At 41.5% G+C, this 18,806-nt stretch overlaps 1 protein-coding gene across 4 annotated transcripts in view; it reads right to left on the reverse strand.

The window, feature by feature from the left end:
• Ric3 (RIC3 acetylcholine receptor chaperone) overlaps window positions 1-18,806 on the reverse strand; it is a 38,924-nt gene that overhangs the window by 10,737 nt on the left and 9,381 nt on the right. Inside the window, exons 2-5 of one of the 4 annotated variants that reach the window (XM_051149191.1) lie at window positions 9,833-10,059; window positions 8,816-8,888; window positions 6,811-6,904; window positions 386-531 (exon numbers count right to left, since the gene is read on the reverse strand). In XM_051149191.1, coding sequence (XP_051005148.1) covers window positions 386-531; window positions 6,811-6,904; window positions 8,816-8,888; window positions 9,833-10,059 — 540 coding nt within the window. Of the gene's footprint in view, window positions 1-385; window positions 535-6,810; window positions 6,905-8,815; window positions 8,976-9,832; window positions 10,083-18,806 lie in introns of those variants that run through there. The other 3 variants (XM_051149190.1, XM_051149188.1, XM_051149189.1) reach the window with 3 other exon arrangements.

Here is an 18,806-nt window from a genome sequence, read left to right on the forward strand (position 1 = left end):
ATATTTATACAATACTGCCCAACACTTTCAGAAAGAACTTGTGCTACACTTATCACTACACATGAGTCTCTAAAGCATTACTCTAAACAGAAGACATCCACCACAGCACATCTGCAATACAATCAGTCCATTTATACACAAAAAGCCAAAAGCCGCTCTGCTGCTGCCAGAGGTGGAAGGCAAGGCTTTCTAGTGTGATGAAATTGTTCTATTCTGAGACTATACTGTGATTACCATTGCACATTTGCCAAACTTTTCCAACTGCACACTTAAAACAGGTTAACGATATACAGATGACATGTCTCAGTAGAAAACTGAATTTTAAGAAAACTGGCAAGATCTCCTTTCTGGGTGACAGCCAATAAAGAAGCAAGGGGCACTCTACCTTCCCAGTCCTCCATGTAAGGCGCTTCCTCGGCTTCCTTCTCTGGAGTAGATGTGTCAATGAACTTGCCTTCTTTCATGACCCTGGTGATTTCTCGGAGCTGGTGTAGTAATCGTTTCTCTTGATCAGAAGTCACAGTCTGTGTTCTGCTGAGAAACATCACACAATCCAGCCATTTAGTGGTCAGTACTCCCAGGCGACAGGACAAACTTCATCACAATCAATTTTGGTTCTAAAGAGGAGGTCTAACAGCAGGTGATTATTCTAGAATTGATCCTGGAATGTGATGGGTGGAACCAGAGATGTTAGATCAATGCTGTGATTTTATAAATGGGGAATTTAATCTCCAGAATACTTCAAGTGACCACTTGATGTTCCAAGATGAATTAACATGCAAACAAGATCCCAGTGCTCTCAGCTCCCCACCTCACCAGCCTGATTCCCCGTCTCCTGCAATCTCCCTCAAACTCTTACATTTCTTCCCTTCACTATGAGATTCTTTCTCTGAAGCAAGGTTGTCAAAGAAAAGTATTCTAGGCCCTTAGTCTCAACTACAGAATAGAACTAGACTGGAACCACAAGGCTTATCCACGTGTGCAGGAGTAAGGACACAGTCTGAAATGTCACAGGTTGATAACACACAGCACTCAATCATGTGGATGAGGGAAACTGGGGAACTGAGATCCCTAAACTAAATTTTACACACGGTGATTAGCAGTTTGTGCTTTTTCTTTTTCTTCCTCTTCCACTCCCTCTCCTCTCCTTTCTTTTGGAACGCCTACTAAGCAAACACTACCAGTGAACCCACAGCCCACCACAGTACTCAATTCCTACAGTTTAGAGACTTCATCTGACTACCAACATAGCTGTGGTTCTAGGCAAATATACGCAACAGCAGCATGAGGCCCGAGGATAACCACACAGCTGAGAGGAAAACACTGCAGCACACAGAAAGGCAGCGTCCTGCACAGAAAACAGAAACTAGCTGGTGGAGGAGTTAAGAGAATTCCCCATTCTTTCTTTAAAGCCCAAAGCATCTGAGTCAGCAGATGTTCAGGTGGAAAGCCACGCACTAGTAAGGGAGGCGCCCTTTCCTCTACTTAGTGTAGTTCTACATTGTATCAGCTCTGTTGAACCTGACAAACTTCACCCAACAGGAAAAAGGTTTCTCCTTCAAACATTAAGATTGTAACTGAGAAAAAGGAGGCTGGCCATTTCTACCATCCTCACTGGGAAGAAAGCAAAACCAGCTCAGTTATCTGACTTCCTCTAATAAAAACGACTCATTTTGTGAGAGAGTTCAGGGGCAGAATAGGACAACCTGCCTGGTTCCAGAAAGTTCTGGCCAGCAATATTTAGAGACCATTTCTCTAACTGTACAAGGAGTTTTGTGACACTGAATGGCATAAAAATGAGCCTCTGCTTCCTAACACAGGGGAAAAAAGAGCCCTCAAGTACAATAGGACAGCCAGGCTTGGAGAAGCATCAGCAAACAAAATTCCAAACTAAACCATCCTTTTAACTTTGAAAAGTGTGTCTGTGCTGCCTGATGAACACAGAGGGCAGGATCCACATCATCACGTCTTTAGAGTTTACAATAATGGACATTTTCATGGGCTTCATCCTGACTCAGCCTTGGGACTCCCAGAGGGCAGTGATGCCTGTGCATGAAGCATGGCCACAGCCTCGTCTCTCATGATACCTATGTGCCTCCACTCTATCATTTACCAAAACCTAAAACTCATCAATGACTGCTTTGCTCCTGAGTCCAGGGGTCTTTATCATCCAGATTTTGTTCTTTAGATTTTCCTTACTGTAGAGCACCCTTCTGACAGGCTCTGTGTTAGCCACAGACACATCTGTATTTCTCCCACTTCTCTAACCATTTCCTTTATTTCTAACCATGCCATGATGAAGGCTCAATCTTTGGACTCCTGTGTCTTCATTTTTGCAGTCACTCCTGGGAGGCTGCCCCAACAGCATAAATTAAGCCATTACCGCAGTCAGAAGATGCCCAAGCCCTGTCTTTAATCTTTACTCTGTATCCAGATGTGCATGTTGCCCAATTATTCCCTCAGCATTTCTACTTGAGACTTTGTCATTACACTGAATTTCAAATTAACCCTAAATTTAATCCCTCAAAACCAAGGCCCACATGGCCAAGAATCATGAGGAGCTACATGAACAAGCAGAGATGGATGATAAACACTTTGTATATGACAGATTTCAAAATGCTAGAAAAATATAAGGTCACGGGTGGAAAATCATTTCACTTAACTTCTAACCAAAGAATCATCAAGTCCAAATCCAGGAGCAAAATACAGAGAGAACAAAACAAAAAGGGAAGACTAAAGTAACAGCAGATCTGGTGATCTCATCCTTCCTCATGACCTTGATCTTACCCAGTCCTTTAATCTGCTCCCAAGACCCACATTTCTGTTGCTGTTATATGGTTTACTTGGGTATTCTGACAGCATCTCAACCATATTCAAAGTTCAGCCCATGTTCATCCATGTTCGCTATCTCAAAATCGTTATCTTCTTTCTCTTCTGTGTTTTACCTTAGGTAATGCTAGACTCTCCCAGGAAGAACTATAGATCTCCAAGCATCTTTGTATCCTTCTTTTCCTTCCATGTTCTTATCTAGTTAGTTTCCTTTGGGGACATAGTCTCTCTTCTGCTCATACTATAGGTTACAGAAGAGCCATTCATGCCTTTATCTCCCCTTGAGGGTGGTCAAATGGCAATCTTCCTATTCCATTTTCCTGTCTGTCGTGATTGGTTCATTGATAGTTGCATGAGCCACACTGGACCAACTGTACTTTCTCTTTTTTTATATATAATTTTATGTGCATAGGTGTGAGGTTGTCAAATCCCTGGGAACTGGAGTTACAGACAGTTGTGGGCTGCCATGTGGTTGCTGGGAATTGAACACAGGCCCTCTGGAAGAGCAGCCAGTGCTCTTAACCACTGAGCCATCTCTCCAGCCCCAACTGTATCTTTTTTACCAATTGGATCTTGAGCAAATAAAGCCTGAATTGGACACCTCCTGTTATAATTCATCTTGGAGCTATCCCTTCACTACTGCTTCCTACATCCTCAGAGATACTAAGAGCTACTGTGATTGCCCCTCTTCCTAAAAACTAGAGGTATAATATTTGATATCATGAGATACCTCATATATTCTTCTGAGTTCAGTACTTTTCCAATAACCAAATTCCCATAATATGCACGCCTGTTTTCTATTTTCACTACCTATCACTTTATGTCTGTTGGTTTTGTTTTTAACAGAATTTGTCTATACAGACCGGTTGCCCTAGAACTCCCTGAATAGCAAGGGCTGGCCAGCACCCTGCAGTCTTCCTGTTGCCACCCACAGTGGCCACCATGCCAGTGCTTCCCACTGCTTTTTGATGGAATATTCTTATTAGGCTTCTGGCATATGTCTGCTATATTTTAAATTCAGGAAAACATGACATTTCTCCTGAAAACTTTCACAAAAACGATAATTCCAACTGTAGGTACAGGTCTTAGTTGCCTGGTTGTCTCCCATTACCCACCTCTCTACCCATTTATGCTATCTAATCATTACCCCTTCCCCACCTCTCTACCCATTTATCTTATGTAACCATTACCCATTTCCTACCTCTCTACTCATTTTTTTCTATCCTTAGTGTAACCACCCACACCAGCTGTCAACTGCTTGCTATTCCAAACACTTGCCTCCTCTTACTGTTACTGTCTCTAAAACATTCTTTTTCTGAACTCTGCCTAAGGAAACCATTCTATCTTGTTAAGCTTATTCAAGCGCTCCCCTTTTCATCAGACCTTAAGCTCCCACCCCACCCCCCACAGAGATATGTAGGTTCCAATCCCTGGAACCCATAAACTTCCCTTTAAGGGGATCATGGTTGTAGGTGAACTTGAGGCTTCTAATCAGCTGACATTATAATGGGAGGTTAACCTGGATTGTTTGAGAACACAATGCTGTTAGAAGGATCCTTAAAAGTGGGAAAAGATGGTAGCAGAGGACAAAGTGATATAATCTGAATAGGTTTCAACCCAATATTGATGTCTCTGAAGACAAAGGAAGGGGCCATAAGCCAAGGAGTGTAGGCAACTTCTAGAAGCTGAAAAGTCAAGAAACAGATTCTGCTGAGGGGCCTTGCCAAGAGAATCTGACCAATACCAATGATTCTCACTCAATATGGGACTGTTAACCCACAGAACTCTAGCATAATAAAGCTGGATTGTTCAAGCCACTAGATTTAAGTTTGTTTGCTATAGCAGTATACTTCGTGCTCTCAGATGTGGCTATTTCAGGGAAACAAATGCCTGCCATTAACAACAGGACTGTGCAGAGCAAATGAAGAGCTGTTCCAAAGAAGACGCTATTGCTGCTGGAGACCCTGTTTTAAAAGACTCATTATTTCAGGGTGTGTACATGTCCTCAGTGCTCCAGCATGAGGAGCAAGCCTGAACAGTGACAATCCTGTGCTCCCCCAAGTACAGGACATCAGAGAAGGCATTCCTGGATGGCAGTAAGTGGTACATATCACCCAATAAGCTCAGGGATATGAGCACAAAAGAACACCCAGGCTGCTCCTGTGGTTTCAGGTAAGGATTCTCAGAGAAAATGATGCCCTTGTTGAGAGTTCAATGGCAATCCAGAGTCAAAAAGAGTGTGTTTATCTGGGCGGAGGGGAGTGGGGCACGCAATGCCTCAGCAAAGGAAAATATATTTGCAAGATCCTAGATGAAAAGGTGCAAGGTATGTGTTCTTTCTCAACGAACATCTCCATTGTCATATCACTGAGAAAACTGTTTTCAAGTGTAAATGTGTTACAAGTTATTGTGAGAGTTTGTGAAATTCGCAAATCTTGTAGAATCAAATAACCTAGTTTTAGGAACGATCTTTCCTTAGTTTTGTCTAATATAAAATTTTAAGTAAAACCTGGTTATTGAATGTTTTCCAAGTTGTTACATAAGTTGGGGCAGATACGAGAGAGCATATAAGGAAGTTTTGCACGCAGGGCCACTCAGGACCAGGCTCTCTGCTCATCAGTGCTTCCCCAGGCCACACCATGTTTCTAGCAGGCAAGTCATGTCTGACCGGACATCCTACTCTTGGCAGGAAATCTTGCTAATTCTAAAGGCAGAAATTAGAACATTTTACCTTAGTTCCTTAACCTGTGTCTTTAAGTTTGATACTGTGTTTAACATCAGACATAACATAGAGGTCACTGAAAGTGTGTGCACCTACACGTTCATGTGAAAGGTGTCTGAAAAATCCTACTGGTCACATCAGAAATCATTTCTGTGTTTCTATCCAGTCGCAGACAGGAACCTGCAATTTGAGGATGCCCACTCTTCTTATATGCAACAAAGGATGGGCACACTAGATGTCAGTGATCAAAGAGAAAGAGACAGAGCACAAGTGGTTGAAAGACAGCAAACAGAAGAGGCCGAGCCCTGCTACTTGCATCAAGGATTCCACAGCTGCCCATGAAGGTGTGGGAGAGACTGTTTAATATCCTGCATAAGATTCTATGACCCATCGCGAAGTTCTCTCTTCTCCCCTGTTAGAAGGCTCAGTTAAGACTGACTCCATCTTGGTACACAATACTACATTCTGCTTTTTGCTTCCTGGCTTTTTTAGGGCTCTGTTTTCTTAGTTGCTCGCATTTTCACAAAGCTCCTGCACCTACCCTTCAGATATTTGGCCAGTGTGGTAGAATAGAAGCGTGCCTTCCTAAATAGTTAACTTGGCCCCTGACACCACTTTGCATGTCTAATTCTGCACTAGGAATGAGTCAATACAAAACGAGAATGCCTATGGTGGTGACAGTTGCTCGCTCTGAGATTTTAGTGTCTCATTATGTGTGTGAGTGTCTGCTCCTTCACGGGTCGAGACCTGTGACATACACGTGTGCAGTGCTCCTGGAGGCAAGAAGGGAGCAACATATCCCTTCCCCGGAACTGGAGTTACAGAAACTGTGAGCTGCTTGCAGGTGCTAGGAACTGAACCCAGGTCCTCTGAAGAGCAGCCAGTGCTCTTAAGCACCAAGTCATTTCTCCAGGTCCTTGATTGTTTTCTTATTAGATCTCCAAGAATACAACATCCAATAACCAGGTTTACTTAAAATTTTATATTAGACAACTAGGGAAAGATCGTTCATAAAACTAGGTCATTTGATCCTACAAGAATTACAAATTTCACAAACTCTCACAATAACGTGTAACACATTTACGCTTGAAAACAGGTTTCTCAGTGATATGACAATGGAAATGTTCATTGAGAAAGAATACATACATTGCACCTAAGCTGACAATTACATAAGATGAAATATGTGGTCTATACATCAAAAGCAAAGATGTAGACACTCTAAACATGAAATTGTCTGAGTCTTCTTGATGAAAGCTTACCTCTCACCATTAGGTCCCACTCTGTTGATTAATTTTTCCATGGCTTCCTCTGTCTCTTTTAATTTTTCTTGCAGTTGAACAAGCTCAAAATTGGCTGAAAAAAGAAACAATCAAGCATCAATCTAAGAACCATCACACACAGTTCCCTAAGCCCTTCGAAGAAGCGGCTAGCTGAAATGACCTGTGCTAATCCAGGCTTGTTCAGAGACTCACGAACAATCAGCAGGGACAAGGGACGGAGGGAGGGAGGGCTGGCCACCAGGCACAACAGGATACAGGTTCATTTAGGGGATGATAAACAAATCACTCTCTCTTCCATACAGTAATCCAGCAGAGCCAGCTGAAGAAAACACCCGGTACTGAAAACACCCTGCAAAGTCACCCCAGAGTAAATGCAGAAGAAGGGAGATAACAGTGTGTGAGCCAACAGTGCTTCTGGGTGCAGCACCAAGCCTACGTAGGACTAGACAAAGGATCAGGACTCTGTGTGAGCCTGCTTGCCTGTCCTTGAGGGATGGAAGTATCTATGAACTAGTAGTGTCGGTGTTATGTCTGGGCAATAGAAAGTCCCAAACTATAGTTGAGACCTTTATGCCCAGAGTTTTCTAACCCTGGTCATCTAGAATAAAGAATAGACCATGCTGGGGTCTAACTCTGTCCACTAGATGCAATTTTCTCAGACACAGTCAGCAGAAAGTACACACATACACCCACACTGAAATACTAAGATACTAAAAACACAACAGAAAAAAAAAAAATAAACACTTAAAACACGAAGTAAACTTTCAGGCAGTATGAATGAAATGCTGCTCAGTGTATAAATGACCTAGATTTCTATTTCATACCTCTGTCCTGGAACTTCCTCTGTAGACCAGGCTGGCCTTGAACAAAGAGATTCACCTGCCTCTGCCTCCTGAGTGCTGGGATTAAAGGCATGTACCACAACTGCCTGGGTCTAAAAGGCCTTTTAATGCAGTTAATACCTGTGAAGTGGGTACAAACTGCAGTGCGTGGTGCTGAGGTTATTGTTATTTTTACATATTTTATAAGTAAAGGATAAAACTGACTTATTTCTTTTGCTATTGTTTTATAAAAAGCAGTCTTAGGAAACCATTTGATTTACTTCTGTCTCTGACAAGAGATAGATCTTAAAAGTCTTTGTTTTTTATTTTGTTTTGTATTTTATTTTTTTAATTTTGGTTTGGTTTGTTTATATTTGTGGTGGTGGTGGCGATGTGTGTGTGTGTGTGTGTGTGTGTGTGTGTGCGCGCGCACGTGTGTGTGTGTGTATACACGCGTGCTAAGATTTCTCATCTGTAAAATTGAGATGAGAGTGATCCTGACTAGTTCACACAGGGTCTTCCTGTAGCACTTTCCCTGTATTCCCTTGAACTGGAGTATCACAATAAACAAGAACCCCACTGCGTTGGCGAGGCTGGCTGGCCAGGAGAGCTAAGGCTCTGCCCGTGTCCACTCCCCAGCGACGGAGTTACAGGAGTGCGCAGCTATCCCTGGTTTTATCCAGGAGCGCTGAGCATTCTTGCTCAATACGTGCTTTGCCCCAGATTATTTTTCTTGACATCATTCTAATCTATAAATTCTTAGAGAAAATGACTATACTATATATATTTCATTTCCCCTGACAGAAAATTCTGGTTGGGCACTATTTGACAACACATTTCAAAACTCCAAAGTATCAAGAGCTAATAATGGAGTATAACAATGATGCAATTTCTCCCTCAGTTTTTCTCTGTGAAATAAACACGTTTGCTACAAATATTTTGTAGTCTAAGTGAAAAGTAATTAATCCAAGCGTTCATGTAAATTTGCTAATACGTACCAAAGTGAACTAGCAGCCTTGTGCTTTTTGCAGTATTAGCCCTTTAGGGCCCACTATCTATACACAACTTTTTGAAAATGCTTTGGGGACACATCACAGCCCCTCCCCCCCGGTTGTATTCCGCATCAACTCAGTACCACTGAATGCAAGGGAAGTTGCACTTACTAATCTTCCTGTGAGTGTTTCCGGGTGGGGCAGTGGAACAGCTCCGATCTTCTGCAGTTTTCCCCTTGGAGAGCTGAGGATGAAGGAGGTACAGCACGTCAACAGCAGCTCAGAACCTCAAAGTCACGGAACACCTCATGTTAAACGAAAAACAGAAAAGCTGGGAGACAAAAATTAAGTCAGGAATCAAACCAAGTATCAACATTAGAGAAATGTCTTTTTAAAAAGCCACTGAACAAGTCAAGAAGGTAAAAACTATGGAAGCAAAGATCAAAGCACAAGGAGAACAAAACCCCTTGGTCATCTGCTCACCCAGTGTGACAGGTAACATTTTCATCTGCTGTCCCCATGCTCACCCAGTGACAGGTGACATTTTCATCTCAATTCAGGCCATCCGCAGAGTAACTGGGTGGGAAGAAACTAAACTCCCCACATATTACTCAGGCATGGGTGTAAGCTGAAGCTTCTGCACATCTGTACCAAGAAGAAGCCTGTAGCCCACAGAAGCCTGCCTGGAGGTGGAACTTATTTGGCAAGTATGCCTTAAAAGATCCAGCAAAACTCCCCAGAACCAGAAAATGTTGGGCTTAGTGTCTGGATATGACAGAATGACAGAGATGACACCAAACACAGTATCCCACACCTTGGCACCATTAAATATGGCCTCCTATGAACAAGCCACTTTGCAGAGCATCTTTATTGTCTATCAGCTTGCAAAGATGCCTAGTCTTTTGTTATTTTTCTTTGAATTATGGTGCTAATTGGATTATGAACTAGCAGATCTAAGTTCAAACCCTGGCCTTACATTTTAGTTGTCAATCTATGCTAGGATTTCTCATCTATAAAACTGAGATGATAGTGACCCTAACTAGTTCACAAAGAGATGATAAGGTTTTTAAAGAGATGATAGATTTGAAAGGGCTGTGAGACCTTTACAAGGATTTACCAGAGACAATGATTTTTATTACAATGACATTAGATTTTCACTGACATATTGTATAAGACAATTCCACTTACCTTAAACAGAATGTACAGTATGTACAAAAATATCCCAAAGCCATAGATTGGAATGATCTGGCCCATCAGTCCTCTTCCACTGCCCCCTCCTCCAGCACCTCCACCTGCTCCTTTGGCCTTTGCAAAGGCCTCTGCAAGGTGAGACCTCTGGAAACGTGCCCCTGGCATCTGACCATCTGAGGGTGCTGAGTGGTGATGCATCATGGGTGGATATCGGCCCAATTTGCCTGAGAAAATTAATTAATCAGCTTTATCTCTTCTATTTTAAATATGGATAGTTCAAAAACATATTATGCATTGACGTCCAAATAAAGAAGCAACTCAAACATATTTAAGGAAAAAAAAAAAAAAAAACCCAGGAACTTGATTAGAAAGGTAGAGATACCATATAGATACAAAGCATGTTGTAGTAATCTACTTGTTCACTAAACCCATTTCCTGTTCCTTCTGGGACCATAGCTAAACTACATTTCCCAGCCTCCTGTAGAGTTTAATGTGGCCATGTGACAGAGTTCCACCCAAAGAAACTTGGCCTATAAAGCTTCCCATAAGCTCAACTACATGATCATTTTCCTTCTATGGGATGGATACTAACGTCCACGGAGACCTCAAAAGTCATATGCTGCAAATGGCAGAGCCTCCATCAGCCTTGGTTCCTAAGTGACTGTGGCATAGGCCTCTGCTGCTGCTACCCTGCTAACTTAGAGCCATCTGGTCCTGTTTGTGTAAGTGGGAAACAAGCTTCTATTGTGTGAGGGCCATTACATCCTTTGGAGTCTATCTGTTACAGTGGTTAGCCACCCCTATCTAATACAGAAGGAAATGTAATGTGGCCTCAGGAGAGAACAGAAGCAGAGACTGGAAAGCCATCAGGATGCAGGCCGGCTACTTTCACACTCCAGCTCAAACTCTCTCCTCTCTGCGGGACCATAGCCTTCTCCCTTCGCTTCTTTGCCCACATCTCAATCTCTTTCTTCAGAAAACTCCTCTAATCTCTTTGTGTCCGTAGTAGAAGACAGTCATTCCAAACCTCTCAATTTGCAACTCCTTCAAGAAACTAGCTAAGACTGGCCCTGATTCTACACTCCTTGGAGGAGTATTGAGTGCACAGCTCAGAAGGGAGACAAGACAAGCGCCCCTTCTGACCCAGCTACAGAGGAGCCTGTAGGACTCTTACGTAGAAACAGGGCCAAGAGCCCAACCCTGGAAGAACTTAGAGAAGAAGGGACTTTTCATTCATTTCCCTCCATTTTTAACCATCCATTAAGAGCAGCCAAAAGTTAACACAGCAAGCACAACGAGACAAAGTCAAGAAGTCTCCAAAGGCCACAGGTAAAAGTGGGGCAGCACTCAAAATTCTCTTTTTTCCTTTTGATTTATTTGTGTACATATGAGTGCTCTGTCTGCATACACACTTGCATGCCAGCAGAGGGCACCAGATCCCATTATAGTTGGATATACAGTTGCTGGGAACTGAACTCGACCTCTAGAAGAGCAGCCAGGGCTCTTAACCACTGAGCCACCCCTCCAGCAGGGTTACCACACCCTGGTACAGAATACCAGAGAACAAAAGACCTTAAAGCAACTCTAAATATATCCAATTTTTATCCAATACAGAAAATATCCAATATCCAATACAGAAGACCATGAATAGAACTAGGAAGAATGAAATTAAGGAAGAAAAAAACCTCATAACATTTAAAAGTGATGACGGACTAGATATATTTAATATAGAAGAGCCTGCCACTTAATGGCATCACATGGAATTCACAGTAAAAAGGACCAAAGACATGAGGAAGGAAACAGAAGCTTAAGTGGCTGTCAACACATAAAATGACAAAACAAAGTATGACAATGACTGGCCAGTGGGGAGTTATCAGTACTAACAAGATGTGCAAAGTACAACGATGACCAAAAGGCTAGTGAGATGGGGCTTTCCACCCAGCAGGATGGTGGAAAGTAGCAAACGCTGACCAAGATATGGGAAGGCAAGAATTGCTGTGCACTGAGGTAAGAGTGCAAACACACAGCCGCCCTGCTAAGTGGCTTGCCTGTCCTTTGTGACATTATACAAAGGCTGGGTGACCCAGTGGTCCCTCTCCAGTGGGTAAATCCAGGAGATGTTCTCAAATACGGTTATGTAGGTGGGCTGAATTACACACCACAGATCTATGATAGAATGCTCACTGTGATGATGGAACAAGGAACTTCAAGCAACTGACCTCCATAACTGGAAATGAAACACTAAACTGAAATTGCTACAAATACATATCTATAAGCCCAGCACTTGGGGAATGAGTCAGGAGGATCGTGGGTAAGGCTGGCTAGGGCAACACAGTAAGATCCTGTCAGAAATGGAACTGGGGATGTGTAATACCTCATAGGTAAACAGCTGGTTTCTCATACCAAAGCTCTACGTTGAATCCCCAGCACTGAAACAAGCCAACAGAGGCATGATAAAAGACAGGAGACAGGAAGGCAAAGAAAGCCTCACCGCCTCCAGTCTGCTTTGCCTTTCTTGCTAGTTGAGAGTCAGAAATTTTGACTAGACTACAACAACACAGTGAAGATGGCCTGCATAGAAACAATATTTAGTTTTCTGAGAGATTTCTCAAATAAGAATGTTAAACCAGCTAATGAGCCAGGCATGGTCAAATATCCCTTTAATTCTATCACTGGGGAGGTGGAGGCAATGAGGATCAGGAATACAAAGCCATCCTTGGGTAAATAATCAGCTTCTATAGGAGATAATGTCTCAAAAACGATCAAACAAGCAAACAAACAAAACCAAAATAAAATGGGGAGACAGAAAGAGAGATGAGATAGAGACAGACAGACAGACAGACAGACAGACAGAACTAATGACCATATTTAAGCCCCAAAGTTTAAGTTTAACTTTATCACTACTCTTTTTCATCTCTGAGCTGTATTTTTTTCTGAGAAAATCTTACAAGAAGGTTTGTGAACCACACATAATAAAAACATATTCCTCAACCTACCCCTTACTTTGACATTTTTTACCTACGCCTTAATCTTAACAGCATTCCTTTCTTATCTGCAAATATGTACCACTTACCTAATAAGACACCTTTATATAAAAATCCTTTAGACAAAAAGTCATGGCTAGAGATGTAGTTAATTTGGCAAAGCAACTGCCTAGCATGCACAAGGCTCCAAGGTGATCCTCAGGACTATTCCCTCCAAAAGTAGACCAAAATACTTTACCTAATCTTTTAAACTTAGATATTGATGACATCATTTGAACAATGTAACTTCAAAAGCCACAAAACAGCACCACACACAGACACATAAGAAGTCCATCTACACACTGGGCTTACAGTGTCCTTTTCTTAGTAGACACAATTTTGCTTTATAACAACCCCTCAATTCTTCCCTACAGTGTAATTGAAGATGCTGGCTACACCCGATGTGAGAGTATCAGTGAGGAGCTTCTCAGACTAACCACCCAACAACAGCAATGCTGCATTGCCTTTCTTCTTGCTATGAATGATAACATCATGGAAATTGAACACACCCAGTTACTTTGCACTTCTTTTAAGCAAGCACAAAAGTATAAAGGCCTAAAGTAAAGCCATTAGAGAAGGTACATATGACAAGGAAGGGACGGACACATGGGTTGAGGCTCACTTGGTAAAGTGCTTGCTTTGCAAGCTTGAAGACTGGAGTTTGATCCCCAAAACCTATATTTAAAAGCCAGGCACGGTGATATGCATTCTTAATCGTAATGATGGGGAAGTGGAGACAGGAGGATCCCTGGAACTTGACACCAGGCAGCTTAAGCTTACTTGGCATGTTCTAGCCCAGACAAGTACCTTGTCTCAGACAGGAGGATGGATGGATGGATGGATGGATGGATGGATAGACAGACAGAGAGAGCCCAAGGAAAAGACAGCTGAGATTTCCAACAGCCTCCAAATATATATCTACACATGTGTACAAACACTCAAACACATACATGGCCTAAAAGAAAAGAAAAGAAACAGAACCTCTGTCCTTGTGAAACAGATGATGAAGCACTATGCGCTGAGAGCTATCTTTAGTGAACTCTGTCCTTATGTAGAAGGAAGGAAGGCATGGAGGCTGCCTTCTGCCTGTGTTCTTTCTTACCCATGCTCCCTTCCAATAATCTCCCCATCCCTCTCAATGCTGACTTTGAGTGCCATGGAAGCTATGGAAGAAACCCTTCATTTTCAAGGTGGGTCAACCCAAGAATGGTGCCTCATACCTCTAATTCCAGCATCTGAGAGGCCAAGGTAGAAAGACTGCCATGAGTTTGAGGGCAGCCTGGATACCACAGTGAGTTCCAGGCCACCCTGAGCTATAAAGTGAGACTGTGTCAAAACATGAGGGAAAAATGAAATGATAAAAATAAGAGTGGGTCAGTACAGTGGTTTGAGTAAGAATGCCCCCCAAGGGCTCATATAGTTGAATGCTTTGTCACTAGGGAGTGGAGGATTTGAAAGATTAGAAGGTGTAGCTTTGTTGAAGGAAGTGTGTCAGTGAGGGGTGTGCTTTGAGGTTTCAAAAGCCCGTGCCAGGCCCAGTCTCCCTCCCTGCTTCTCCAGATCCAGATGTGGAACTCTGAGTTACTTCCGTCTCCAGCACCTTGTCTGCCAGCACGCTATCATGCTCCCCCCATGGTGATAATGGACTAAACTTCTGAAACTGCAAGTCAGCCCCAGCTAAATGCCGTCTTCTATAAGAGCTGCTGTGCTTAGGGCATCTCTTCACAGCATCAGAATACTGACTCAGACAGCCAGCAAAGGAAGCACGATTTTGGACAGAGAAACCAAGTCACCAGCTCTTGTTCTGGGTGCTGGTGACATCTCTTTTAAATTGTCAAGAATTATATTAACAGATGAGTATTGGCTTTAAGGCTATTATGCAAACCCGTCCCCCCCCAAACAGTTTCTCTGTGTAGCCCTGACCATCCTGGAACTCACTCTGTAGACCAGGCTAGCCTTGAACTCAAGAGATTCACTTGCTTCTGCCTCTTGAGTGCTGAGATTAAAGGCGTGCCCCTCCACTGCCCAGATATGTAATTTTTTTTTTTTTTTTACGCCTAGCCACTGAGATTAACCCCCAGAACCCATGATAACTGACACCACATAGTTTTCATACATGCTGTGGCATAGAAGACCCACTGACACACAGTTCTTGCTTGCTCTCTCTTTCTCTGTCTCTCTTATGCACACACATGTGTGCATACACACATACATACACAATTAAATTTAAAATTATACCAAACACAAAAATTATCTTAAATGCTTCCATTTGTTTGTTATTCCAATAATTTATGAACTGTGTCTCCTCCTTAAAGGTTTGAAAATATTTTGTTCCACTAAGTACTAGCACTTTTAAGAAATTATTGTTCTTAGCTAATTTTGTTTTTTAATATTTTAAGAAAAATATATACATTTTATAAATGTATTCTTCCTTAGAATATTATATACATCTTATCAAAACATATAAATATGTATCTTTTTCTCTAAACTTTTCAAATTATTTCATTACTATTCTGGGTTTTACATTGTCTCTAGCTTTCCCAGGGTCTTCTATCAAAGAACCAGCTCTTGTACATATTTTCTTTTCTTTTCTTTTAAAGATTTATTATTTATACAGTATTCTGCCCACATGTGTACCTGCATGCCAAGAGGGCACCAGATCTCACTAAAGATGGTTATGAGCCACCGCGTGGTTGCTGGGAATTGAACTCAGGACTTTTGGAAGAACCTCTGAGCCATCTCTTCAGCCCTATTTTCTAAATCTTGAACTAATTTTTAATTTTCAGTAACTTTGTCTTTCTTAGACCTACTGTGTGTATATAATTTCTACCAATGAGTTTTTCATTTACTTATTTTCATTCTTTCTAGTATAACATTAACATTCAAGGATTTAAATTGCTATGTTAATAGATCTTTGGCCACTTATCAAAATGAAATTTTGTTTCTTAAATGCTTTAAATTTGAATATATTATTTTATTGCTTTATATTCATTATAAAATTTCAAGCAATACAGGCATATGTAACTAAAATTTCTTCTCAACGATATTTCTAGCCAATTCCTCAATGTGACCTAGTAATGGCCTATTCTTTCAAATATTTTTAAGCCCATCAATACACTTTACATTTTTGAAGGCTAAAACTGTCCTTTTTATGTTCACATCCTTGCCTGCATGTGTAAGTATTTATCAGAGTGGGGGTGGGATGGAGTCCTCCAGGCAAACCCAGCAGCAGTGAGGTTTGCCCTATCCCTATCCCCTCTATGCGCTATTTCCCAGGCCCCTAGACTAGACAGGAGACTAGCATAACTAGGCTAGACAGGAGACTAGCACAACTGTCCTCTGAGAGGCTCCACCCAGCAGCAGCTCAAAACAGATGCAGAGACCCACACCAAAAATATTAGCCAAACAGGCAGAGCTCAGAGAGCTTTGTGGAAGAGATGGGGGAATAGATAGATCCAAAGGGGACAAGAACTTCACAAGAGACCAACAGAGTCAACTAACAGAGGCCTATGGGGGCTCACAGAGACTGAAGCACCAACCAAAGACCATGCATGGACTGGACCTAGGCCCCCTACACATGTGTAGCTGACGGGCAGCTTGGTCTTCTGTGGGCTCCCTAGCAAGCAGAACAGGGTTGTCTCTGACATCAACTCTATTGCCAGCTTTTAGACCACTTTCCCCTATCTGGGCTGCTGTTTCTGGCCTCATGTGCTTAGTCCTGATGCGACTTAGTGGGCCAGGGTGAGTTGTGGGGTGGAGGCTCCCCTTTTCTGAGAAGAAGGGGAGGGGGAAAGGGGGAAGAAGGTAAGAGGGTGAGACCTGGAGGGGGGTCTGCAATAGCATGTAAAGTGAATAAATGAGTAAATTTTTAATCAAAAAAGAGAGAGAGAGAGATTCCAGGGAGTTGTTTTCCTAAGTTAAGGGGTGTGTGCATGCTTAAATGTGACAAGTATTCTCAAATTGCACTCCACAAAAGATTATATGGGTTCACACACAGCAGTATGTATCCATACACATTTTCCTACATCCTGGCTGATCTTGGTAAGTAATCAATATTTTAATTTATGGTTTGATCTCTGTAGTATTTAAGCAAAGCAGCTTTCATTTCTAACAGACATTTTTTCCTGTTGCCATTAGGGGTTATTAATCCTTTTACCATTATTTCAAAATTTTCTTGTGCTAATTCAATACAAAATAGGATTTGTAAATATTTTACTTTTCAAAATATATTGAGATTTTCTCTTAAACTTGTATGATAAATTACTCCATGGCAAAGCATCTTAAAAAGTATTTTTTCTGTAGAAGAAAAATGGTAATATATTATTATAAATAATATTTTATTATTATATTGTACTAGTTATCTATATGGCCTATCTAGTTATTTATTTTAAGCTAAGAAAATAATTATTTTATTATTTTAATTTTTTTTACATGTACATTTATACTTTACACATATATACACTAAACTACCTACAGCAAGAAGAACCATGAAACAATCAGGAATTATATAAATGTTACATTCATAGTGTTTTGGCTATTTGTATTTGGCAAGCTTGAAGTAAACATCTTTCCTATCTTGGTGCCTCTAAAATTCTGAGTGTAAATCAATATCTATCATATCTTATCTTTATCAACTTAAAACATCTATCTAGACATAAAAATATCTTAACCTCAAAACAACTAAACTTAATTGTAATTGCCTATAATGGTTTTCATTTAGTTAAAAATCTCTACTCCCCAAATTATACAATAAAAAATTGCCTAGCCAGTATATAAAAAAGCAGTCTTCTCTTGATACAATCTAATATATCAAGTGGCTTCTGCTCTATAAACTAGATTTAATGTATCTAGCAACACACTTTCAAACTCTTTTACTATTCTAATAGACCTTTAAAAATGACATAAAAATTAAAATGAGATAATGGGATAAAAGACATTCTTTTACATTATTTTAAACTGCAGACTGATGGTGCTATTAAGATTCTGCCTAGGTAGAAAGAGCCATAAACAAAAATAGAAATGAAGTTCCTCATGAAACAATGTCGATCAAAGGCAGCATGTCCACAACAAAGACAGATACGAGCAAGGTTATCACCAAGGTTTTCATTACTGCAGATTCCACCTTTAAACACTACAGGGATGCAAACATTTTAAAAGGAAGAGAGCACCATCAATGGAGCCAACTGATGAAGGAAATGGAGACTGCAAGCAAGGAAACACCGCCAGACAAGTGTGGCACCATTAAGGAAGTAACAGGAGTTAAGGAAAGGGTAGTAGAGGCAGGAATAGTGTGCACACCACTGTGCGAGACCCTGGATCTTGGATGAGGAAACCACCTTAATGAAAAAGGTACTTGGCAGGGATTAAGCTGGCAGTGAGCACAGGGCCTAATAAAACAGAAAGAAGGATCTAGAAGGAATCACAGAAAGCTAATACAGTAAGTTAGTTGTGAGGTCCAGGTGCCTGGCTGAGGTGATGGCTAGAGCTGTAAAAAAGACTACCACCATGTAATTAGCAGTAGCATTTAATAGCAAACATAGCAGAGAGCTGGAAGAGACCTAGTTTACTAGGAGAAGATATGAAGGACTGAGAGGCTCGCTCACGGTTGGGTAAAGCCGAGCTCACTTGCAACAGAGGCATGGGTGGAATACAGCGAGAAATGTTATCTGACTGCAGTCAGATTGAGTAGCAGCTCTGCTCGACCCAACTGGCAAAGCCAGGAAACTGGATGAGCTCTTCTCGACATAGAAAAGCCTGGAGGAACATGTGGCCTCACACATAATGGGGGTGAGTGACCAACAGCACGCAAAAGCAAACTAATATCATAAAAGTCAGAGGACAGAAAAGGCCACTAGAAGAATAAACTGACTGAAAGCTAGGTGTGGATATACCCGTAATCTCAGCACTCACAAAGGCAAAGGGGTCTAGAGTCCCTGGCTGTCCTGCCA

Source organism: Acomys russatus, chromosome 7, assembly GCF_903995435.1.
Source record: "Acomys russatus chromosome 7, mAcoRus1.1, whole genome shotgun sequence".
NCBI classification, from domain to species: domain Eukaryota; kingdom Metazoa; phylum Chordata; class Mammalia; order Rodentia; family Muridae; genus Acomys; species Acomys russatus.